This window comes from Malus domestica, chromosome 15 (assembly GCF_042453785.1).
Source record: "Malus domestica chromosome 15, GDT2T_hap1".
NCBI lineage: Eukaryota > Viridiplantae > Streptophyta > Magnoliopsida > Rosales > Rosaceae > Malus > Malus domestica.
Window position 1 is genome coordinate 52,355,626 of NC_091675.1, and position 25,210 is coordinate 52,380,835.

General features: G+C 35.9%; 2 protein-coding genes and 1 long non-coding RNA gene across 16 annotated transcripts; 1 reads left to right on the plus strand and 2 right to left on the minus strand.

Annotated features, from left to right (window-relative positions):
- The first annotated feature begins 5,950 nt into the window (after window positions 1-5,950).
- On the plus strand, window positions 5,951-11,146 carry LOC103402341 (actin-related protein 2/3 complex subunit 5A-like). Of its 5 annotated transcripts, none has more exons than XM_070813271.1 (8): window positions 5,951-6,352; window positions 6,460-6,532; window positions 6,778-6,878; window positions 8,627-8,713; window positions 8,807-8,994; window positions 9,526-9,615; window positions 9,768-9,809; window positions 10,868-11,146. In XM_070813271.1, the coding sequence occupies exons 1-4, from the start codon at window positions 6,255-6,257 to the stop codon at window positions 8,709-8,711; spliced, it is 357 nt and encodes a 118-aa protein (XP_070669372.1). In that variant the 5' UTR covers window positions 5,951-6,254; the 3' UTR covers window positions 8,712-8,713; window positions 8,807-8,994; window positions 9,526-9,615; window positions 9,768-9,809; window positions 10,868-11,146. The 5 variants fall into 5 exon arrangements, with proteins under 5 accessions (XP_070669372.1, XP_070669371.1, XP_070669374.1 ...); XM_070813270.1 differs by having other exon boundaries at window positions 9,534-9,615; XM_070813273.1 differs by having other exon boundaries at window positions 9,539-9,642.
- Window positions 11,147-11,417: 271 nt separating this feature from the next.
- Window positions 11,418-21,085, minus strand: LOC108169260 (disease resistance protein RUN1-like). 8 transcript variants are annotated; one of them, XM_070813268.1, is made up of 11 exons: window positions 20,925-21,082; window positions 20,015-20,037; window positions 19,551-19,639; window positions 18,668-18,770; window positions 18,049-18,120; window positions 15,357-15,870; window positions 13,953-15,051; window positions 13,566-13,865; window positions 12,606-13,457; window positions 11,865-12,501; window positions 11,418-11,756 (listed from the first exon to the last, which is right to left on the minus strand). In XM_070813268.1, exons 6-11 carry the CDS (start codon window positions 15,866-15,868, stop codon window positions 11,584-11,586), a joined length of 3,573 nt encoding a protein of 1,190 aa, XP_070669369.1. In that variant the 5' UTR covers window positions 15,869-15,870; window positions 18,049-18,120; window positions 18,668-18,770; window positions 19,551-19,639; window positions 20,015-20,037; window positions 20,925-21,082; the 3' UTR covers window positions 11,418-11,583. The 8 variants fall into 8 exon arrangements, with proteins under 8 accessions (XP_070669369.1, XP_070669366.1, XP_070669368.1 ...); XM_070813265.1 differs by having other exon boundaries at window positions 18,650-18,770; XM_070813267.1 differs by lacking the exon at window positions 20,925-21,082 and adding an exon at window positions 20,683-20,822 and having other exon boundaries at window positions 18,650-18,770.
- Window positions 21,086-21,258: 173 nt separating this feature from the next.
- LOC103402340 (uncharacterized) lies at window positions 21,259-22,476 on the minus strand. Of its 3 annotated transcripts, XR_011575858.1 has the most exons (6): window positions 22,346-22,475; window positions 22,148-22,205; window positions 21,963-22,026; window positions 21,711-21,747; window positions 21,512-21,570; window positions 21,259-21,382 (listed from the first exon to the last, which is right to left on the minus strand). It is a non-coding gene; the product is annotated as an uncharacterized lncRNA (long non-coding RNA). The 3 variants fall into 3 exon arrangements; XR_011575857.1 differs by lacking the exon at window positions 22,148-22,205 and having other exon boundaries at window positions 22,346-22,476; XR_011575856.1 differs by lacking the exons at window positions 22,148-22,205; window positions 22,346-22,475 and having other exon boundaries at window positions 21,963-22,099.
- Window positions 22,477-25,210: the final 2,734 nt, after the last annotated feature.

A 25,210-nucleotide genomic window follows, 5' to 3' on the forward strand; every position in this document is an offset into this window, starting at 1 on the left:
TTGAGGGACTTGTATGAGTCATCACAGTGTGCAGTGCCTGAAGATGAGATTGATTCAAATGAAATGGTACATAAGATTGTTGAGCTGATATATATATGGATATGGAGAATAAGATCGCATTGGTTGACCTGTCATCTAAGCTTGATAAACAGGAGTACTGAAACCAACAAAATTAGGCCCTTTTCATTGTAAAAACAGTACCAAGTTTTGTGATTGTGCCTCCCACAAATTTGACAAGTTGATATCTCAGAGGAAGTTATAGTATGCTGCAATATGTCCTTCATAGTTACACAATTAACATGGAGGTAATAGAGGAGCACTAGGAATGCCATAATATTGTGCTGGAGATTGCCCAAGCAAACCTGAAGTAAGTGTAGGGAGCACATGAGTTTGAGTATGGAACATCTGTTTAGGTGTAAAAGACCTTGAATTGTGATTGTATCTTTCTCTATTTTTATTCCTATTATAGGCCTTGAAACCTCCATTGACTAAGTTAGATTGGCTAAACCTTCTAGAGCCATAAGATTGATTGGTAGCTACCATTGTAGTAAGTAATGGAGTAGTTATAGAATTTTCAATAGTGATCTCTTTAGCAAGTAATTGAGATCGAAATTCCTTGAGAGATATCACACTTTCACGACCTCTAATTACTGTTTGACAGGTTTTATACTCAGGAGGTAACCCATTTAGAGCAAGAATGACAATATCATCATCAAGAAAATACACACCTACAGCAAACAAGTAGTCCTTAGCTTTTTTTATTTTATGCAAATATTAAGAAACATAATATGTTCCCTTCCTGATTGTTTGTAGATTGGATTTCATTTGGAAAATACTAGTTTTGAAAACAGTTGAAAATTGTTCCTTCAATCGAATCCACAAATCTATCAAACTAGTACTTCCAATTACACAAGATAAAGCAACTGGTGAAAGAGTTGCAATAATTAATTGCATAATAGCCCTATCATGCATTCTCCATACTACAAAATCATCAGTGTCAGTGGAAGAGGATGAATTTGGAGAACTTATACCAGATTCACCCGATGCTGATGAATGTTAGAATGGACGAGGCGTAGAATCATCAACAAAGCCAATGATACCATTGCTTTCCAATAAAAGTTGCATATGGAACTGCCAATTAAAGTTAATTGGAGTCATTGAGTTTGACATTGACCGATGTTGAAATTGTCGAGATAAGAGCTATAATCGGAGATTGAAGAAGCTGGAGTTGCGATGTAGTCACCATGCTTGCATAGTTCAAAAATTGCAGAAATTGAGAGAAAAACCCTAGAATCACCGAAGCTGAAACTGTTCAAGAAATCAGAGGCGAAATCTAAAAATTCACAGAGGAAGACGATGAGATAGAGGAAGACGAAGATGTTGATTACGATAAAGGAAGCAAAAGAGGATCGAGAAAGCTTGCTTAGGCAATAATGGCAAGTGATACCATGTAAACCTGTGTAACCTAGTATGAACACAGAGAGAACCTTGCAGAGAAAGAATGAGAGAAAACTAACTTTCTTTGATATGTTTCTTAATGATTAGGTAATACAAGCTTAGGCTATTTATACATGCTTTACTACAAGAGTAACTAACTAACTAACCAAACCTCTAATCTGCTTACACGTGGCACAATTATGTACAACAATTACTATACTCTATCATGTATTAGCTACAGTCTTGTTTTCCTAGTTAGGGTTTAGGGTTTAGAGGGTTTAGAGTTTCGGGGGTTTAGGGTATTCAAATTCAATACAACCTCAAATGCACATGCCCTCTTAATATTTGTAAAGATTCAAAAGAAAATCTAATTCCAACCAATCAGAAAGGGGAAAAAATAATAGAGAGAGAGAAAAGATTCGGTTGTATATAGATTTGGAAGAGTAAAAAAAAGGAAATAAAAAGGTGATGATGATGATGTAGAACATGGATTTGGATCCTTTCCTGAGCTTGGGAGGCGGAGCCTCCTAAGCAAATCACATGGGCCATTGAATTTTGATCTAACGGTTACAAATAAGGAACCCCTTTTAAGATAATAATTGTAGTTGTTAGATCAAAATCCAACAGTTTGTGTGATTTGCTCAGGAGGCTCCGCCTCCCAAGCTTAGGAAAGGATCCAAATCCATAGAACATAACCAAGAAGAACACATATAAAAAAAAAAATACTTCGACTGAAAAGAAAATAACAAGTAATGGTGCATGGTCGTTCTCATCTCTAGGACTGCCAGAGACTCCACGTGCCATGCATAACTCCCACTCCCAGTCCCAGCACAGCACACCTAAGCTAATATATGACTTGTCAATGCCTCACCTCACCTCATGCCATAATCACAATGTTATGTCATGTCATGCATCAGGATCTCGTCGTTCTTCAGGGGAAATGAAGCTTAAAACTGATAGGCACAGCCATGGGGATTGATTTGGTGTTGAAATTTATGCTAGATGTTTGATCCATATGTGGATTGTATTTTGTTGATCTGTGTGGATTTGTTTTACAAAATCCTAAAAGTTGGATTTTTCCAGAAATTTATGTAATTTTTTTCCCCTTTTAATGCCAGGCTCACATTGGATGATAATAGGGCAATGGTCAAAGCCCATCACTGTAGCAAGGATAACAAGAGTATTCAGCCACAACTCCTGCCAATGACAATTGAGAAGGCCCCTTTCAATACCTTCCTCAATGAGTTCACCATTACGAGTGATTCGCCATGTGAAAGCCGGCCCATTAAAATCAAGGCTCTGTGCAGTTCATGAAGTTAGCTACGTATTTAGGCCGATTATAGAGCATCTAGGTCCCCTCACCCCCTCCTGACTCCTTAAAATCCCAAATAAATTCGTTAAAATCCCCTCCACACAGCTAGGGGATAGAGAACAAGGTAAAGTAGGAATTCATCCACCCCCAAAACTCCTCATTCTCAGCTCAATACGAAGTCCCGTTTACTCCCATCACCCTCATTCAATTTTGAACTCCTAATTTAGTAGCTCGTGCATCAATAATATTTTTTTTAAGAGTAAATGATTTGAACATCTAGAGAATCATACCACAATAAGCTTAACCCACCAACTTTTATGATTGGAGCAACATTAAAGCCATTCAAGAATCTCATATGACGTCTTATGGAGCAACATTAAAACCATTCAAGAATCTCATATGACGTCTTACGCCATCAATTCTATGATCTTTCATCTTAGTTTCAGAGAGAAAGATCATAGAGGGTCTATGCGTTCTTATCAACCTATGTAGGGCTCGAACTACTGTGTTTGACACAAGACCACGACAGTTTTATAAAAGCCAAGTCATGGCAACCTTGCAGCTGTTGAAGGCCAGCCGCCGCCGTATCGGGAAGACTTTCTGCTTTTTTGGCCAATAGTGCATTCTTTTCGTTCTCTGAAACCTCCTCCATGTAGCTCCATATGTCCTGGAATTCAATTGGGACTTCCTGGAGTTGCTCATCTGCGTAGATAGCTATTTCCATCATCAAACATATTTCCTTGATACTCATTTTCCGGAGCCTCTCAGCCGTTTTCCCTTTTCAAACCGTACTGTTTTCACCAACCATATTGTTTTCACCACTCTTAGTCTTCTCTTGTGGGGATTGGAAGACCTTTTGGTCTTATAGATCAATAGTCATTTTTAAGTGACAATCCGAGTCTTCAAGGCCGCCGCCATGCCTAACCACCCTTTCATGTGTCTCAACCCGAGCCACCAAGAGGACATCTATGTTTGTAACCTGCTCCGCATCAGCGCATCTCCTCATGCTTAACTGGGGAAGCAATTGATCTGTTGTCATGCCGGGATCCTCTATCTGCCTTAGACCATTACTCTCATCTACCAGCTCTTGAATTGTAACTGAGGGGTTTGTTCCCTGCCTGGATTGAACTCCAAAGATATGTGGGTAAGAAGAGCTCAATGATACCAATCCCAAGAACTCGTGGTGGGAAGAACTAGGAGAAACTTTAGTTATAAACCACTGCGCATGAATATTCCCCCCATTCATCCCACGACTTTCCAACATGTCTATTCTCTTTCTTCGGATTCTTACCTCCTGAATCTCATCTGTTTGCATTGGGTCCAAAGGGTTAATGTGGTGTTCCCTCTTCATGCTCTGATATGGTCTTCAACATTCCGTTGCGAATTGGGCATGGTTCCTAGCTTCACGATACCAGCAAGCCTCATTTCCTCCACTCCAAGTGATATGGCTTTAGGGAGATCCACCTCCTCACAAACTGGCCTTGTTTTTGTCCGTTCCCCATAACTGGCGCCCCTCCTTTATTCAGTTCAAAAGAGCATTCATCTTTGTATGCCATATTCTTCCATACCTGTAACAGAAATCTTGCAGCCTATAGTACCGAAACTCAATCCAAGTATCCTTATTGCCCTCCCTCGGTAGCCAACAACCTATGATCAATGGTTTAGAAGTATTAACCATGACCCTTACACGTAGAAAACCTCTGGCCATAGAAGGATCTTCGAACTCCCCAAATTCTTTAGCTCGGGCGTCTGACGTTGGCTTCTGATATAAAAAAATAACGGCACTCCCATAATTTGAACCCAAAATAGGACCATTTCCACATCTGCCTTCTCTAAGGCCATCTCCAACCGAAGGGTCCAGATGGCTGAAAATAGGCTGAAAATAGTCCGAAAACTATCTCCAACCGAGAGTTAGGCCAAAGGGCTCGTGGGCCAAAAAATGGCTAAAGGGCCAACCGGCTGGCCCAACCCAGCCAACCCTAGGCCGGCCACAAATTCAAAACCAACGGCTAGCTGACGTCAGTTACCGTTGGATTTGAGTATTTTTTTTTGGCCAAATTTTTTTTTTAAATTTTTTTAAAATTCTCACTTTTTCCTATAAATACCTAAGCCATTCCTACACCATTTATCACATAATTTTCACCATTACATACTATCTCACGTCATTCTATTTCAATTCTTCACATTCTATTTTCTTACCTCTTCCAATAATCTTTCCTTCAATTCTTTTCAATAATTTTCAAATGGCCTTATCTGCAATGAAAGGTAGGTTTAGACCCGAAAAGAATATGAAGCTCTTTGTAGGACTTATAGATGGGTCTCGGAAGATAGTGTGAAGGGGAGTTCTCAAACAAGTGAAGGTGTTTGGACTTGTGTGTCCAAAAAATGTTATGAGTTCTACGAAGGCACCACTCCACCGAATATCCGAAACCACGAGAGTTGTTCTTCAAAATGGAAGAAACATCTTCATCCGAGTTTGAATAAATGGCATCAAGCACTGTTAGTAGCCGTAAGTAGACATGAAAGCGGCGCTAATTACTACGACGAAGTAAGTGTTTTCACAATTTATTTTAAATATTTAATTATATTACATTTAATTTCATAAATTAATTTCCTTTAATTTTTGTAGTTATATTTAATTATATTACATTTAATTTCATAAATTAATTTCCTTTAATTTTTGTAATTATATTTTTTAGGTACGCCAAGCGGAGGAATTGTATATGAAGGGCATCTCGAAACCCTTTCATATTTAAACAATATGACCATGCATTATTTATTAAAATATTAATTTGTCCCACACCTCTGATTAGATCGAAAGATTGATGTGACTCTCGGTTGAAGATGATAAACAATGACCTTGCATTATTTATTAAAATATTAATTTGTTGGAAGGTGAGGTATCTACACCCAACCCCCACACCTCTTATTAGATCAAAAGATTGATGCGAGTTAAAACCTCCTTTACCCATACCTCCATACCCATACCCACTCTCACACAGTATATATTAAATTATAAGGAAAATTAATGAAAATAACTTGAAAACTTTGAGTTTTAATGATAAGGACAAAATAAAAGGTAAAATGAATAGTACCATGATTGACTTTGTAGTATAAAAATGAGATTTTTCGTTAAAATGAACAATACCGAATGCTTTTCGTTACAACTCCCTAAATTATACCCATTTGGAAGTCAACCAAGGGAAGAAAGTTTGAGGCAGGGAGTAAAAAGAAAGACCTGAACACCGACAACACGATAACACTAAAAACCCACACGGAGGAGGGAAGGACACGCTCACAGAGGAGGCTCTCACGGCGGAGAGAAAAGCTCTCACGGAGGAGAGAAGCATACCCGTTATTTTTCTCCTCAAAGTGGAAGACAAAATGCCCAATATACAGTTTGGTCCACCTGCCGTCTCACTTTCTCGGGAATATGTTTCCTCGAGTCATTTCCAATTGCCATATGAGAAAATCACAGTGAAACAAATAAGAGAGAGGGAGAGAGATGGCAGGAACAGAGGAATTTGCGGAAGCAGATAACGCAGAGGCCATATTCAACAGAATCGAACAAAAATCTCGAAAGATCGAGAGCTTACTCAAACAGTGTCACTCCAAATCCTTTCCCCTTAATACATTCAATTTTCTGTAAAACCCCTTAATGATTTGGTATTCCCCAGAATCCTTAACTGTTTGATCCGTTTTTCATCTAGGTACAAGACAGTTGAAGCTCTAAAAACTGCTCTTGAAGGCTCGCCTCTCAACACCAAAGACGAGCGTTGCAAGGTTTGTCTTTTCTCTTTTGCTAATCTTCTGTTTGGTTGCCGAGAAAATCAATCGACGGAATAGAAAATTGAATTGCAAGTTTAGAACTTTGTTCTTCTTTTCTTTTGTTTTTCCAGTGTTTTTCTTGGGTACCAATCAGAATTGTTCCCCTGTGTTTAATTATAATCCAAGTGTCCTGTTTGGTGTGGAATGAAAAGAAAGTGATGAGATTCATTTTTTCTTTTTTTATTTTTTGAGTTTTGCAGTCTGCAAATTGGATAATGGTGCATAGAGCTATCATGGCTATTAAAGAGGTGGTTGCAATGTTTTCTTCTTTGGATCCCGAGTACTATGACATTCTCATGAAGTAAGTAGTTATACCTTATGAATGCTATCCAATTTTGGTTTCGAGTATTTTAAGTTATCTATTGAATTGAAATTTGAAATTTATGTAGATACTAGATAATGAACTGTGTTTTGCTAAAAGGTGGTTTTGTATAGATTTGTTGTCTGTATATAACACGAATCTCGTTAGCAGTTGGTAATAGTTGCATGATTCAATGTGCTTAAAACTGTTGGAAGTTCTTTAACCATATATAGATACACATGAGTATACTAGAGATTTTCAGTTAAACCAGTTGAAGATTTTCCCAAACGAAGTATCTTGAGTTATAGAAATGAACTTGAATTTGACTGGTTACGTAGGTCTGGCTCTTTCTTTGCGTGCATTCTGTATCTTTATCCTTTTAGATGTTGTTGATTATAGGCAAGTTACTTAGACTTGTGCATTGTTAGGGTACAAATAAACAGTGGCCTTCACTATCCATTTGAGGCTTTAGAGAGATTTGTTTGAATCAAATATGGCTGTTGAGTATCTTATATTCCTGAAGGAATCCAATTTGTATGATTATTGAATGGGATTTTGCAAATATAAAGAACAAGCAACAAGGTTCCCTTGTAAGTCTGGGACAACATTGCATCCTTGCAAGGCCTAATCCTTATGGTCTTTCCGGGCACTTAACACACTACGTTGAGTTTGGCGTCTAGTGTGAAACAAATAGTTGCTTTCTCGGGCAATCAAAGTATTGGCTCCATGAATGTGTAGAAAGTAATTTATCAAAAGGCTTCAATGTAGAAAATGAATATCACTGTATGTGAAACATTTGTATGTTTCTTCTTATTTCGTTTCTTATCCAAGATGTCAGATTATTGTCTTTAGAGCGTTTGTTATATGTACGGCTTTGGTGCAGTGTCATATAAACAAGTATTCTACCCTAAAGTTTTAGAAAATGTTAGGTATACATATTTTTTCGTCTAAGTTTGTGATTTTGATTTCGTGATGTTTTTCTCATTAGTTATCTTTATTATTCTTCCTTTTTCCTATAAGAAAAGTTCTCCTGCCCTCCTTTTCCCCATCTTTGGTATATGTGTGTGTGTCAAATCAATATATATATATATATATATATATATATATATATTGACACACACACACACACACACACACATATATATATATATATATATATATATATTATATGATAATATTATATTATATATAAATTATGTTACATATTATATATATTATTTGGGTCGGATTCGGAGACGATTATGGAATGAGGATCTTTATAACCGTATCCAAAACCATAACTGAATAATATTCATGGTTTTTTTCATATCCAAAATATTCGAGTGCCTCCGATCCGCGTGATTTGTTCTTCTTCGACCCTCTCGAGCTAGTCGAATAGCACTTTATGGAGTTACCCAAAATTTCATACCCAAGTCCGTTCGTTCGGACAGTTGTCCACGGTTGTTGGATTTAACGTTTTGAATTGTCATCCCTAGCTTAAACCCCCAAAACCCAAACTCTGCAGCTTCTTCTGAGGCTTGTCTGTGCCTCTCTCAAGGGTCTCTCTATATATAAATAATATATATATATATATATATATATGTATATTTAATTTGTTTCGCTTGAAAGAAAACAAGGAAAAATCATCAATTTTAGAATCTGAGATTCATAAATTGGTTTGGATATTTGAAATGAAGTTGTATGTACCATCAAAGCTTAAATCCTTGTGTTATTAAATTCTGTAAATATGTGGGTGTTTGAATTTGTAGGGGCTCAGACGTCACAATGGAGAGGAAGGCTCGTGAAAGTAACAGTGAGTTCGAGGACGATGGTGATTCAACAGCAATGAGCTGAATGTTAGTTTGATTTGTAAATTCTGTTATTGGGTTTTGGTAATCATTCGGTTTTGTTTTGGTTATTTTATTGTTAATTGATGATTTGTGATGTAGATGAAGCAGGAAGAGGATGAATTTGATGATGAGCACGATGGCGAGGAGGAGGAAGAAGAATCAGAAAATTAGGAAGAAGATGGAGGAGAAGTTGGGGAAGAGGAAAATGGTGATGGGCAAAACGATAATAAAGGCGCCGAGATGGAAGAACTCGAGAAAGAATACATGAATCTTCGTCACCAGGAGCAGTAAGAGACTTACATTCACAGTCCTTTTATTTTTAATTATAAACGTGTGATGCTTAATTAGAATGAAGACATAGAGCTAAATAATGTGAATATAAGAGATAATATGCATAGCAGTTGGAGGTTGGTGACGAAATTTGATATTAGGTTACAGAAGTCATTGAATAATGTAAATAGTCCGCGAGTGTAGCTATAGGAATTGAATACTATTACTAGTGCCATTTTCATCTTAGCTCAAGGCTAATTTTCAGTATATATTTAATTTAGTTGCTACGAAAGCACAAAATGGAGCTATATAGGCTGAAATATGAAGTTAATTTTGTTCTTCGTTTATTCCCTGTTCCCATGCAAATATATTTTAAAGAATCTAAGGGGTCATAAGGACGAAGATCTTCTTAAAGGTCAAGCAGTGAATAACCAAAAGGTGTGTTGTTCAAAATAATAGCTCTTGTAATATCCATGAAATAGGTTTTGTTTGTCAATATGAAATTATTGCTCCTTGTTTAAAGCTTCTTTTTTTGCGATTCACATGAGGGTGTCAGTGCAGCGTATTCTGATCTAGTGGACTCATCAAGAGAACTTTGGACTAACTAGCGGAACTACAAGAAGTATGGCTGTCAAAAGGTTTTTTTGTCTACCTCGTACTACTTGGTTTGCGGTTTAGCTTCATACCTTGTTGTAATATGATAAGTGCTTTATACATTGTTATGATTTGTTAATATTGCCATTTGTATATGCTAACATTAATCACATCGGGCTATTTTTTCTTGTTGCAGCTTTACTTGAGAAGAACCCGTCCATTGTTCAAGCAACACATAGTATGTGCAAAGTACATTTATCAAACTATTATATTTATCTTGTAATACAATTTGGCTTTCCGTTCTTGTGCATAATCTATCATTTTCGGCTTGATAAGAATTGCCAATATGTGAAAGGTTTGCAACTATCTTGGTGATTTACATTTTGTGTTTGAAATTTTTAATAACCGTTTACATTCTCATAAAGTGTGTTTGGCTTATAACTATACTATTAGTTAAGAGAGAGTTCAATTTTGTCAAATCAAACTTTAAGGAAATGCTTAAGTTTTCATATGATTGTGAGGGTTCCCCAAATTTCAGAAGTTCCACTACAACGGTAGCTATAATTAGTCAGATTGTGCTGGTACTAAGTTATCATTAAGAGTGTAAGAGGTGGGAAGTTCAAAGTAGTCTAATTGGTCAGAAATACAGTTATTTTCGACAAACATAAGACACCTTGGGATTTTGATTACAGAAACATCAATTAAATCACACTCTAGAGGTAAGTATTTGTTGCAGTTGTCAAAAGCATAATGTTGACATGGAAGGTAAATCAGTTGGGCCTTGTTTTGTTGATCTGAGCATAAGCCAAGATGAAGCCAGATTTCAAATTGCCCTAGGATGTCGGCTCAAATCTTTCCTGCTTGATCTCATATAAACCTCAGCCTGATTTAGCGAAAAAATTGGCTTTAGTAAAACTATTGGGCATCTCATACTTCATATATGAATGATTGCATTTGAATTTGATAAACGGGTTACTGAATCTATAAGATTTCCTGTCGTTCAAAACACATGTAATCAGATTGCATATAAAAACTGTGGCTTTTGGAAATTGTTAAGGATTGTATCGTCCTAAGTGATGTCCGGTATCATCGTTAATTTGCTGCTTTGGATATGTGGAGTTGATGAACATGATTTTCAAACAATTTGGACTCATCTAACCAACTTTAAGTAACTAAGTCTGAGTCATAAGGAGAGTTTCATTCAAACAATCTGTATCTGCAGCCACTCAAGTCAATGGCACTGTATCGTCTCAGCTTATAAGATTGTTGAAGGCTTATTGCATTATGCTTTTGCAGGTAAAATGTTTATGAGAAGATAGTAAATTTCATGGCTCCAGAGACCATGGCCGTTTCTCTTATGCTTCCCGACCTCAATAATTTGTTCGAGTTGAAGCAGCAGAAACCAACTTTTGTAGTGTAGTAGCAATGCAAGTCAGCTGTATAGTCCTTAGATCTCAGGCTAAGAAGTTGTATGCTGTTAATTTATTTGATATATTAGTCAATCTAATATCTGTTGTAACTGATACTTATGTAATTTACACAATTTTTCAATCGGAGCCGAGTCTTTAAGAAGCATGATTTTGTTGTAAATGACAATTACTATTTAAATTTGACATTTATAAGCAGATAGGATGTTTTTGCTTTCCTCGGTGCGAAAATATTTTCCCCTAGTTCAAAGAATTGATTTTTGCCTGGTATTGCTAAAGATACCTATGTCAATGTCCTTCCCTTGTTTGTTTAGAATCATATTTTTTTTTAATTATTTACTGCTAGTATACAACCATCTGTTTTTCTTCTCTGATACGGGATTGTATGCAATCAGTGGCAGGGAAGAAAAATTCTTAAATATCGTTAATGTTGGATGTATTTTATGCTATCTTTATGCAGTATTTGATGATGTTGAACACATCTGAACTTCGATATTTTGAAGGAAGAAAACATATTGAAAACAAGGAGGGAATCCAAAGATGTCTGTATCAAGTAAAATTACAAACTCATGGATGGCATGTGGACTACTGTCGCTTCTTTTTCCGGGAGATGGAGGACCGAACTACTAGAGCAAGCGAGAAAAATAAGCCGGCAGCTGTGATGAGCACCTTCCAGCCTCTGAGGCCGCAATTGTTACTGGCATCCCTCGTCCTTCCAATTGTGTAATCAGGTTCATCCTCTTGGCCTTCTTCTTTGTCTGAAGAACATACAAATAACATTAAATTTATGTTTTTGAATTGAACAGAGACGGACTTGGAAGTGTTTGGATGAAGTATAATTCATGCAATACAACATCACAGCATACCTGTGTCTTCTTCATTATTGTCCATGATGAGGCGATTCAACCATCTCTGCTCATGGTCATCAGCATCTTCAAATGATTCTTTACGGATACCAAGTAAGTATGTTCCGGGTATATGCTCCCACATGGACAAATCTCCACCGATGACACATGGATAATTAGGATCTGATTTGGTGTTGTGTTGGGTACTTATCATCATATTATTCTGGTGCTCTTGCATAAGCTCGACACCAAACTCCTTTATCCGAAACAACTCATATGGTGCGGCCACTACTGAAACCACCACTTGATCTCCACATTGTAATATTGTTTCGTTCTCCATCTTCCAATGACTCAACCATATCATATCTTCTCCGTCACCTGGGATACCAAAGTATAATGGCCAATAGATCCACTTCAGACCCTTGCTCTTGTTACTCACTTTGATTATCATTGGACGTTTATAACTACCATCATCATTATATTTAGAATTCTCCTTGTTTGCATAGGTAGCAAAGATGTTCAAGCCTCGGATTGTGTGACTAGAAGGGAGTAAAGGGACACTAAAAGATATGGAGGACTTGGTACTTTTATAGCTGAACCGGCCTGGAACCTCATTCCCAACAAAACTTGTGCTGAATATACCACATTCATACAGTCCCTATGCATTTTCCATGATCATCACAACATTACTAAGTCATTTATTTCCCATTATATATATATGACTTATGAGAGAGTGAGTGAGAGAGAGAGAGAGAGGCGCACCTGGATAGGACTCACTTTTGAACCATAGCTTGAGAATGGAAATGCGTTCATTGTAATGGGTGGCATGGATCCCAAGTTGCACAAGCCCAAAAGTTTGATCATCTCCACATCAACTCTATCAATAGACTCTAACTTGAAAAGGTACTCCCACTCAACTGTGTTTTTGTTGTTTCTCACAAAGGCCTCTAGTTGGAGCCCCTCAAACGATTGATATGTTACTTTTTTCAATGATATGCAATCGGTTACATACATCTTTTTGTGTACTCTCGGCAACCCCACAAGCGATTCGAGCTTCTTACAATTACAAAAAGAGAGTTTATCAAGCCTCCTCAAACCTTTGATGAAACCTGGCAGACTGCAAATTGGATTCTCATCTATCTTTAGTTTTCGCAATGAAGATAGATTACTTAAATCCGTAGGAAAGGCATCTTCAGAAAGATTGCACCTACTGAGAATCAACTTTACTAAGGAGCATGGAAAAGAACTCAAGATAGTTGAACTTCTTTTTGGCCATAATTCACCTATTGGAATTCCATCTATTTCAAGAACTTTCAGAGACTCCATCTTCATCATCTCCACTGGAAACTCATCAAGATTTGAGCAACCAGATAAAATGAGTGTTTCAAGTGAATTAAGCAAACACATGTTCTTCGGAAGCAACTTAAGATTCTTGCAATCCTTCACATTCAAGTACACGAGTCTCTCCAGGTTTCCAATGGATTCATGAACATCAATCAGGCTGGTGCAATCAACAAGAATCAATTCTTCTAGATTGGGGCATAGTGAGAAGTCCATGATTTCAATGAGAGCATGGGAATGGCTGACGTCAAGGATCTTCAACGATGGAAGAAACTGTGTAAAATAAAAACAAACAAAGAAAAAAATGTGGGAGAGTTAATTTTAACATATGCAATTGGTCAAAAAATAAAAAACTGAATTGAAATGCGTAGAGTAACATACTTTTGTTCCTTTCCAGACTTGTCTTAAGCTACTATGTTGCATTTCAAGAACAATTAGACACTCCAAAGGAAGATCAACAGGTATAGAATCCAATGGAAATTCAAGCCAACACAACCATCTTAATCTTGTAGGGAAATTTGCATAACATCCATCCAGTCGTACATGACTAAGATTGAGTAGTTGTAAATTGCACATCCTTTCAAATGCATTGGTTTCCAAAACTGTCTCATTTGTGTTTATTGGTCTATTTGGAAGATGCATACGCATATCCAGGGCAAGACCTTGAATTGTTTGTGTACCCTAACAGAAAAAAAAAGTTTAAAACATTAATATGGATAATTTTCACAAGAAGAAATACATATATAGACTAAAAGGCATGTTTCTTACCTTCTTTTCCCTCAGTACTTCGAAAGAATCCTTATGGCGCCATAATCTACTACGTTTTCCAAGCTCTTCTGATTCATGGCGAACAATTTCTCTTCCCATGTCACGGATCATGTCATGCATTTGCACGTTGTTGCATCCATCAATTGTCACCAAGCATCTATCAATGAGATTTTGAATACCAACAATTGTATAGAAATCACATCCATCGAGTATTTTAACAATGTAGCTTTTGTTCCTTCCAATTAGAAAACAAGCAATGTGGAGGAATAATTTCCGGTCATGGTCATCTTGTAAACTATCATAGCTCATTCTTAGTTTATACATGATTTCACCATTAGGGATCACTTTTAGCTTCTCCAATGCACTTTCCCATACATCTATACGTTCCCCTGATAAAGAAGAGCCCAAAACTTTTAGAGCTAATGGAAGTCCGTCGCAGTAGTGTACAACCTTTTTTGAATATTCCACGTAACCACTAGGGGGATGATACTGGCGAAAAGCATGCCAACTGAAAAGCTCTAATGACTCATTGAAATACAAAGTTCCAACTTTGTGCACCTTTGTAACTTGATGTGCCTTTAGCAACCTTTCACGCCTAGTGGTTATAAGTATCTTACTTCCCGGATAAAACCGATCTTTCATCTTTAGTACTGCATCTAATTGGTCCAAATGGTCCACATCATCAAGAACAAGAAGCACTCTTCTAGAGCTTATGGCTCTTTCAATCTTTCTTAGTCCCTCACTAACACCATGTATTTTCACTTCTCTGCCGTTCAAAATATCAGAAAGAAGTTGCTTTTGTATTTGACCTAAGCCATTTGGTCGATCTGCTGTTTCACTGATATTTTCAATGAAACTACTTCCTTTAAAGCTTCTAAAGTTTGAATTGTAAACATGTTTTGCAATGGTTGTCTTCCCTATTCCAGACATGCCACAAACAACCAGTATCCCGACATCGGTTGATCCATCTTGTAACCACAAATTGATGTCTTCGACTTGAGATTCGATTCCAATCAATTTTGGTTCAACAATCAATGGTGTGCGACTTAACTTGTCTCCAACCACTTTAACAATTTTTTCGATAAACCTTGACTCATACCTAAGAATTTACAAACAAAATGAAAAATAAATCAAACATGTTATGTCTCACAGAAGTATTGGATGAATGAATAATGAATTAGGGAATTTAGAATGATAATTAATAAATCAAACAAATGTAGATTAACATGGAAAATGACTAATCCTTAAGTTGAGTCCAAGTGTGATTTCTTTAAGTTGACCTAAATTGAGATTATTATTCACTACTGAGATTGAATTCATAAATATATAAAAATCTAGGACACTACGTATCATACATCAAATTGACCCAAGAAAGAGAAGAGAAATGGAGATAATCAAAGTTACCCATCAGCTTGGTTTTGTAAGACCATGCCTGCTAGGTCTGCAATCTCTGCAAGTGCCTTCCTCCATCCCTCCACCTTTTCCGGCGACTGATTTTTCTGGCTTCTAGCAAATGCTTTTCCAACACTACCTGTCTGCTTCCTCACGTGGGACGGATCAACATCGTAGAAGACTGGTAAAACTAAATGGTCCGAGGTGGTCCTCTTGCGTTCAAGGATGACCACAAGCTCGTCAAGACACCACCTGGATGACGCGTAATCTTTCGAAAACACGACAATACAAGTTCGTGACAGCTGGATCGCTTTCTGCAGTCCTGGCTTTATATCTTCTCCTCTCTCAAGTTCATCGTCGTCTCGGAACGTGAGAAATCCTGCGTTGTTCAAGGCTGTGTAGAGGTGGTCGGTAAACTTCTTGCGAGTTTCTTCGCCTCTAAAGCTCAGGAACACGTCGTAGCGATAACGCCGAAAAGTGTTGGAATCAGAGGAGGTTCCTGGAGATGTTCTCACAAGAGCCATTGCTGTGTATCGATGTTCAAACAAAAAAACTGGTGTTTGTTAGGTGCAATGCAAATGTGTGTGAGCAGGGAAATATGTACTTGGGTCATTCCCATCGGGAAAGCATCCTCGCCGGATCTTTTCCTAGGATCCTGGGATCCCGTGATCTCACCTGTTCATTGTCTATCGTGCGGTCAGAAATCATTTTACAATTTAAAATTTAAAATTAAGTGTAAATAGTATCTAACGAAAATTGATCGCACGATATACAATGAACGGATGAGATCGAGGGATATCTAGAATCCCTAAAAAAAGAATCCGGCTAAGGATCCTTTTCCATTCCCATCTACTTCCAGAAAAATTTACAAACAATTATAAAATGGGTCGTTCCCATCCATTGACCCAAAAAAGGGTTTCTTTAAGTCATGGTCGGTCGCTAGTGGCAGAAATTAAAAAAGAGAGAAAAGATTACTCTTTGTTTTATGTGTGATTTTATAAATTACAATTATACTGATCGTTGCTCACCTTTTTGTAATGAAATGCACTTCTAATATGTACAAAAATCTTTTGTGATAAAATATAACACACTTTGATCGGTGCTAAATACTCATTTCTCCCCCTTGAATTTTTGGAACCATTTCTACTAATCAACCTACCAACTAGTGTTTCCAATATCACAATCTTGAAGGTTTATGTATTCAGCTGCAAGACTGATTGTCTTAAAAATGATGTGATTATGAGACAAAAATTAAAACTTCATAAAACCGCATAATAATGTGGCACTTGTAATGTTCAATTAGTTTCATAAGGAAAGTTTGGAAAAACTTGAATCTTGGTACATGTATGGTTGAACTTAAAATGGTTGATCGAATTGTTGTGTAGTTATAAGCTTGCTGTATAGTAACGAGATTCGGCAAATTGTGTCTACATAGGAATACTGGTTTCTAAAATATTATATTTACAATGTAAGAAACAAGGGAAGTTGGGGGCATTTTGCTCTTTTCCATTAGCAGACATAATGATGAAGGCGACTTTCCTTTATTATTTTTTATTTTTATGCATTTGTCTCTTCTACTCTCCTAAGCTTCCTTCCCCTTTCCCTTCTTTTCTGTTTTTCTTCTTTTCCCTTCTCCTTTTCTTTATTCTCCGAAATTTCCTCTCATTTTCCTCCTTCCTTTTATACTTTTTCCATTTCCTTTTCTCCTTTTCTCCCTTGGAGTAGGATTCTCTCCCTCTTTTTTTTTTTTTTTTTTTTTCCCTCCCCTCCTATTTAAAAGATCACAGTTAAACCACTTCAATATCTTATATTAATTTTTTATAAAAAAAAAATAACAAAATAAAAAATGTGAGAGAAGGGAATGGAAGGAGAAGGAGAGAGAATCCTAGTCCTTCTCCCCTTCTCCCTTCCCTCTACCCTCCAGAGTTTCCTTCTCATTTTCCCCTCTCCTTTGAAGTCATTATATTTGGGTTGAGATGTGAACCTTTTATTGATGGACGGACAGCCAAGTCAATGTTGGAAATTTATATTATTATATTTATTTGATATTATAGTATTTAACTAGAAATTTATGCCCTCACACTGCAGGATTAAAAATTGTATAAAACATTATGTTTGAATGATATAAAAGATTGGATTGCAAAACGTTAATGCTATATACAAAAGATTGTATGCCCTCCCACTTCCGGTGCCCTCTCATGTCCTCTTGTTTGTGTGGTAACGGTTAAACCACGTCAATATTTTATATTCCTATTCATTTTTGTCTCATTATCTCTATAAAAAAAAACAATATAAAATATTGACGTGACTTAACCGTGACCACACAAAACAGGAGGGCACCGGAAGTGGGAGGGCAAACAATCCTTGTCCAAGGTATATACCAATCTACTTGACAACGTTAATTAGAATGTTATACAGAAGATGTTACTGCTTCCTCTTACACGCATGTTGAGTGCAAAACGGCATAACAATGATGATAAAAACATTTTTAGCTCTCCCATGGACCAGAACTGAGAGGTCCAAGACTTGAAAACCCCCATTCAAAGAGACAATGTAGTCTAATTTCTTTTCAATCACAATCCCAACAAAGATAAAACAACGGTTAAAGAACAGGCTCAGAAATACGACAAAATTCAATTACATTAATCTAAGGATTGAATTGCAAACTGCAGCATTGCCATGTAATGGGTAGAAAAATTTGTACCTAGTTCATCCTTCAATTGCGATAAGCTCCACACCAACCCTTTTGAACAACGGTTTCACCACAGTTGAGTACCTTCAAACCCAATTTTCAAAACAAATAATTCTATTTATGAAAAATTTGAACTCATTTATGCCACACAAAAATATAAATTTCACCAAAAACAACCTGCAAAGCTTTATACTTGATCATATTTCACCAAAAACTTCTCCAAAAATATAAATTTTCCCCCAAGACAAACAGAAACCAAAAACATTCTATGAAAGTAAAGTAAGCCATCTAGATGTGTGCACTTACATAAGCATCCATCGTTTATTAAATTAAACGCAAATAACATATATGAATTTCACTAAAAGATATAAACTGAACAATTCCACCAAACTTCAACCCAAACTGGAATAGTTTCTATTTAGTTTAGTTTATTCAAACTTACTCTGTACTCAAGACTATTAAGCAATTGAGGTGTACATCAACACCAAAATAGAAACTGTACCAAGGTCTACCCAGTTGTACATGTATGCATAATTCAAGTTCAAACTCTCATGTGGAAAAAAATAGCAAAGAATTGTAATATGAAAATTCAACTAAGTTTTGCAAAGCATACCAAACCAATCCCAAGTACCTTGAAACACAACGTTGCTGATATCATGAAATGAAGATGGCATCACTTTGAAACCCTTATCCACACCATAGAGGGGAATGGACTCCATAGAAGAACTTGCGAGCTGCCATTAATACCATATTTATTAGCATATTTCAATCTTTTTACCCATAACAACATTTACTAAGAAGATTGAATAAAGCTCAATGAGAATATGAAGAAGCAAAAATACTCTGCGTATGTTTTATAACACAAAAAGATTGCCTTTTTCATTAGGAAGTTTAACTCTATAGTTCAAACATTGTCTCACATATTGAATTGAATAATTGCTACTCACCACTCCTATCATACCTTCATAGCTGAAATACAATTGAGGAGGCTGACTTTCTATGAAATTCTTTTGTATACGACAATTACCCAATTACTGCCCTCATATGTATTTAAGGTCAACAATTCGACAAAGTGACTCAGGACTAATAATATAGCATTTTTTAAATGTACTAAAGTTGTAAGAATGTAAGTCTGTAGTGATATATAACAATGGAATTAGCCAACATGCATATTGTTAGAATTAAGAGCACCCAAGAGTACGTCCCATGACATACCATGACTGGATAACCTGCACAAATATTAGCTCCTTTACTATTCCAGTTCCCACCTATAACCATGAAGTTAATGATCATATTCATATGTAACTTGGAACCCTCCTTTTTTTAATTTTATTTTTCTCTTTTAACTACCCCAAATTTTCCTAAAGATAGAAAGAAAACAGAAACCAATTTGCCTTTTGGTGGAGAATTCCTAGTAGGCAAAAGGTTGAGTCAAATCAAATAAAATATAAGAAACATTTAGGTTGCATCCATTATATAATTGAAACATAAACCATAAGACAAAAGGAAAATACCCCTTTTTTCTTCTTCTTTTTCTTCTTTTTTTCTAAAAATCCATCAGCATGAGCTACTATTGTCAACCTTTAACGCCATAAGATTCATTCTGTTCAACATCCCCCCACGGTTTAGAGAAATTTAATGAAGTTGTATTAAAAAGGAGTTCTGAAATGTATACAATCTTTCACTCTTTTTTCGTTGTTCACTAATGGTAGCGAATTTGTTGATAAGCTACAGTATATTTTAACCTGCCATTCAAGTTCTTTGGAACATGATATGATAACTAACACATTAAGGGCTTAAGTCATTTGTTGAAACAAAACATTATTCAATATGTTTTTGAAAAAAAAAAGAAAAAAGACACTCACACATTGACATACTAAAAAACAACACTAAAGAAAATATATCTCACAGAATTAAATAGCATGAAATATTGGTAAAGTTAAATCAGACCTGACCAGAAAAAATATATATATCATACCTGATCCATCCCCGGCCAAAAACCTGTTGGATTTGTGACCAAGTGGACAACAAGCCAAAATACCTTTCGGCTAATAAAATAGAATAAGGAAAAGGGGGACATCATTATGATGTCTAGCCCTTGATTTGTGGCTTTTACAAAGGCAAAGAATATGTGGCCTTGTGTGATGAGTGCAGCCGAAAGAGAGAAAAGGAGAGAGAGAAGGCGGGGCCTTTTGTTTATATTAAGGCATTTGGTTATGCCTTTGGTTGTGGGGGAGCGGCAGATGAGAGAAACCAGGGAGAGCATTCGGCTCTCCCATTTGAATATGAGCTGCTCCTTCCCACCATTTGTAATAATCCCATTTTGTTAGTAATCACTCAATCAAAGATGTTGGTGCTACTTGTGTAGCTTTTGGGAGAGAAGGATTTTGATATGTGTTTCTTCTTCTCCATTTGTTTCTTAGTTTGAGTGAGAGCTATTGGTTGTATGTGGGATTTGGGTTTGAGAGTTAAAACTCTATTTGTAATCTCCTTTTGATATTAGTGGAATTTCCTCGCCGTCTTGGAACTGGATGTAGGCTTACGCCGAACCAGTATAAATCCTTGTGTCTTTTGGATTATTTGTCTTGTCATATTTTGCCGTTGTAGCTTATTGGTTTCATATTTGACGCTTCCGCACAACAAAACCTTCACATCCTCATCATGAAACACAAATAAGTCAGATAAGTTTAATTGCAATTATCTTCTAAACTCATATTACGAAATAGATAATGAACATCTCTATTCATGTTTGGTTGATTAAAACCCATACCTTTACCCTAAATCTTCATCGAGAAAACAAAGTAACTGAAATTCTCTTTGTAACTTGCAAATCACAATTCTAACAAAATTAATGGAACCATAAAATGAAATTACAATTTAATAATTACCAGACTTATCAAAAGTAACAGCCTCTTCTCATCCCTTTGTTTTTCCTTCTGTATCGATGAAATTGGTTTTGGAAGAGCCTCATCCTTGTTATCCTTTTGTCTCAACTGGAGTGCATCCTCGTTATCCTTTTGTCTTGACTGGAGTGCCTTGTGGAGAGCCTAATGGACAACCACCAAAATTAATTTCTTCCACTGCTTCTAAATCAGAAGATCAATTTAAGCAACTAAGGATAAAAACTTATTGAAAAAAGTGCAATACAGGAACAAACTTTTTTAGTTCTTGATAAGAAGTAGTTGAGGAAACATAAGGCAAAAGAGAAAAACAAGTTGGATAACTGAGATAATCGAAGAAGAACCCTAATTTATTTTTCCACGGAGAGAGTAGTTGACAGTTTCGTGGCAGAAACGAATAAGGTGCCGTCGAATTCTCATTCCGGTTAACGAATGGCCACTAACTTCTACAATTCCCAAATCAAAAAATTCCAGTAAGGGTATGCCGAAACACAAATCAAAATTCAATTTCTTTGTGTACACACTTTCGAACCCTAAATTTTCCCCGAAACAAAAGAAAGTGAAAGAAGTTGTACCTGGGTTGAGAGAGCGGAAGCTAACGGCGAGTTTGGTGGAGCAGTGATGGCGGAGATCTCTGGTGAGAAAGCCAATAAGGTGGACGAAATCATTGAACAAAAAAAAATCCCGATTTTTAAAATTAAAGTCAACAAAAATTTGAATAAAGAAAAGAGAACTCAAAAACCAAACCCGAAACAAATAAGTCGGAGAACTCACCAGAAAAACCCAAAGTTTCTGCAGGATTGGCGATTTCCTGAAAATCAAGCTTTTGTAGGTTTAAAATTTCTTCCCTAACATTCTCAACTTTAGCTATTTCAGCTACATAACGGAAATTTTTTTTTATTTTTAATTTAACTATAATTAACTAATCTGATTTAAGATTAATCAAAAAGCTTGGAAATTTCAGCTTTAAAATAACATCTCATGCTGCAAATCGAATAAAAAGCCTAGAATTTTATAACTACTCACTTTAAATACAGAGAGGCCTTCTCAGGCTGCAAAGAAACGTCAGAAACTCGAAAAACCGGATCCCCTAAAACCAAAAACAAAACCAAATTAACCACCATCACCCAGAATTCGAGGCCATAAACAAAATCCCCAAAATCACAACCAAAAAATTTAAACAAAAAACCCATTTGTAAATCCAAATTTACACTCCCAAGTGCAAGACTCAAAGCTCCAATTGTTCTTTCTCAACTTTAGCTATTTCAGCTACATCGCATTAAGAAAAAAAAAAACTATAATTAACTAATCTGACTTAAGATTAATCAAAAAGCTTGGAAATTTCAGCTTTAAAATCACATCTCAGGCTGCAAATCGAATCAAAAACGTAGAATTTCAAAACTACTCACCTAAAAAATAGAGGCATTTGCAAGCTGCAAAGAAACATCAGAAACCCGAAAAATGGGATCTCCTGAAACCAAAAACAAAACCAAATTAACTACCATCACCCAGAAGCCGAAGCCATAAACAAAATCCCCAAAATCACAACCAAAAAATTTAAAGGATTTCGTGAGACACAGTTAAATTCGTGAACTCTTCTTTCCATTTAACTGTGTCTCACCAAAATCCCCAAAATCACCAATTTGGTGTCATATTTAGGGGAAAATTCGGCCAAATACAAATGGTTGATTCTTGGTTCATGTTTGTCTTGTTAAAAGTGTTTTAAAGTAATTTTTGGAATCCCTAAGTACTCTAGAATGTTAACCCACTTTTGAGTAGTGAAAATTTGAGTTTTATTGAGTGAAAATATTCATGGAGCGCTTATGGGTTTCATGAATGTTCTTCAATGTTCTTGCTTTGTTCATACCAATAACAAAATGTTTGGTATTTTGATTCAAAGTTTTAGGTTATATACATAAAGTTTTGTTTTATGATGGATCGTGTGACTTTTCAATCAACAAGATAATTTTCAAAAAGTGATTGAAAGTTAAAAATGTGTTTGAATTTTTGTACATGATTAGTATTTCTCTTACACATTCATATCTATTTTTCAACACCATACCCATCACATTTTCAATATACTTGACTTTAAGACTTTGCTTTTCATCAAAAACCATCCAACCACTTACTACTCACCATAACCGGCCAACCCTATAAGATGGGTACTTTTGAGGCTTTTATGCAATTATATAAAGTTTTGATACTTTTGTGTATTTGGACTTTGACCTGAAAGTTTACGTTTTTACGTAAAGGTCCAAAATCATTAAAGGACAAATTGTTTTGCTCCTTTAATGAAGTTTTTGCATTTGTTGAAATTTTTGAGTTCTAGTTGTAATTACATGAAGTAGTGGACTTTTGTACTTTTACAAAGTGATCTCAAAAGTTTGTGTTTTGCAATATAGCCCAATAGTTCAGGTTATTGCTTTTTGGCCCAAATTAGTAGAGAACAAAATAATTTTGTATATTTAAATGAGAATTGGATTTTTATTTCATTTAACTCCATCTAAATCAATTCTATGGATACAAAAACCAAATGACAATATTGCATTCAAGTTTAATTAGTTAAAACGTTAATTAATTAAAGAAAGGGTGATCATGAACCTAAGCCTACAATAACTGAGTTATGTTAAAGACCGTCTCTCAAATTTGTTTGAACTATGAGAATGTGTAAATTAGATTTTGGTTGTAATTTGATATGATCAAATGTTGTAAAAGAGCATAAGCTCTTCTTTTCTTTAAAGTAATTTGTTTTGATCAAATGTTGTAAAAGAGTATAAGCTTTTCTTTACTTTGAAGTACTCATTTCTTGTTTATTTGATATGCATGAAATTGGAGTCATAGGGTCCAACACTCAATAGGAAAACATACCTTAATGTGATTAAACGCGTAACTAAAATCAATCACCATCCCTAGACCGAGATCCAACACTAGGCTCGTGTTGGATCGAACTAAAGGTTCGTCCTAAGGCTCTAAAGCAACTATATAGTCCATCAATGAATGTAAAGCTTATGTTAGTAATACCATATACTCTTGCTTTAAAAACAGTTTTACAAGCATAGTGGGAGTATCATATACTACTAAATCAATCACATGGACCAATAGTTGTAATATGACCAAATTGTTTTTAATGAGATTAAAATGCATGATAATATGTGATGAGACCTAAAAACCCTCAACCAAACCATTGTTAAATTGATAAGCATGAAAGTGCTTTGAACACTCTTTCGTGGCTTTCCACCGTGGTAAGCTCCAATCGTTTGTGACTCATACACCGACTTCACCCTATCATTGGGGAGTACAAAGTATATGCTTATACTTATGAGGAGTTCTATACGCATACATGATGTTGTGAAGGTAGGCAATGAAAATGATCAACATCATATCATTATGAGGTTGTTCTTAAACCTCTACCTGAATTTGCATGGTGGGAATAACTTAACTAAATGCAATGGAGCCAACATCATATCATTGTGAGATGGGCTTGGTAATAATAAGTCTCTCATACCCTACTAAGAGTTTTATTCAAGACTCGAATTCCGATGAGGGATATGAAATTTGCCAAAAATAGTGAATGATGTTATTTGATTTAAAGACCCCGGATCAAATGGCTTAAAATCAATCAATTTATATTTGTTATGTATTTAATTACCGATATATTTGCAAACGCTATCCAAAACTTGACAAAGAAAAGCTAAAGGCTTTAGTTTCCGGACTTGGTACCAAAATCCCATAGATTGTCTTGAATGGATTGTATATATACCTAAGTAGTCTCATCCTCACAATTTTCCTATTGATAATGTATTATTGGAAGAACATGTTAAATAAGTCTATCATAAAGAAGACAACACTTTTAGTGTCATAATTCTTCCATTACAAATCATTGTATGAAGAAATAAGAGTTGCTTTAAACAACCCTTAGTTAACGCAAACACTAGTGCTTGTTTCTTTGTTAAATGAACAAGGAACTTAAGAAGTAAGCACAAGAACATGGACATTTTATGTACCATGATTCTTCACTTACAAATTGTTGTATGAAGAAATGAGAGTTACCTTGAACAACTCTTGAAAGTTTGTAATTATGTTTAGAACATAATGAATGGTTGATTGACAAAAATAGTCGATCAACATAGACTTATGATGATTTTGAATCATTAAGTGTTGAAGTGTCAAACCACTTCAGAAGACGGAAACTAGGCAAAGACTTCACCTTTGTGTTCCTATCCAAATGGTTCAATAAGTTTATTGTAAATTATATAGTGAACAATAACCGCACT

Excerpts from the sequence above, each read along its gene's own strand:
- LOC103402341 (XM_070813271.1), top strand. The coding sequence starts at position 6,255 with ATGGCAGGAACAGAGGAATTTGCGGAAGCAGATAACGCAGAGGCCATA. Across the intron at positions 6,353-6,459 it reads ATCGAGAGCTTACTCAAACA|GTACAAGACAGTTGAAGCTC; the intron begins GTGTCACTCCAA and ends TTTTTCATCTAG. Across the intron at positions 6,533-6,777 it reads CCAAAGACGAGCGTTGCAAG|TCTGCAAATTGGATAATGGT; the intron begins GTTTGTCTTTTC and ends TGAGTTTTGCAG.
- LOC108169260 (XM_070813264.1), bottom strand. The coding sequence starts at position 15,868 with ATGGCTCTTGTGAGAACATCTCCAGGAACCTCCTCTGATTCCAACACT. Across the intron at positions 13,866-13,952 it reads AAGTACTGAGGGAAAAGAAG|GGTACACAAACAATTCAAGG; the intron begins GTAAGAAACATG and ends TTTTTCTGTTAG. Across the intron at positions 12,502-12,605 it reads CAAAAGTGAGTCCTATCCAG|GGACTGTATGAATGTGGTAT; the intron begins GTGCGCCTCTCT and ends GAAAATGCATAG.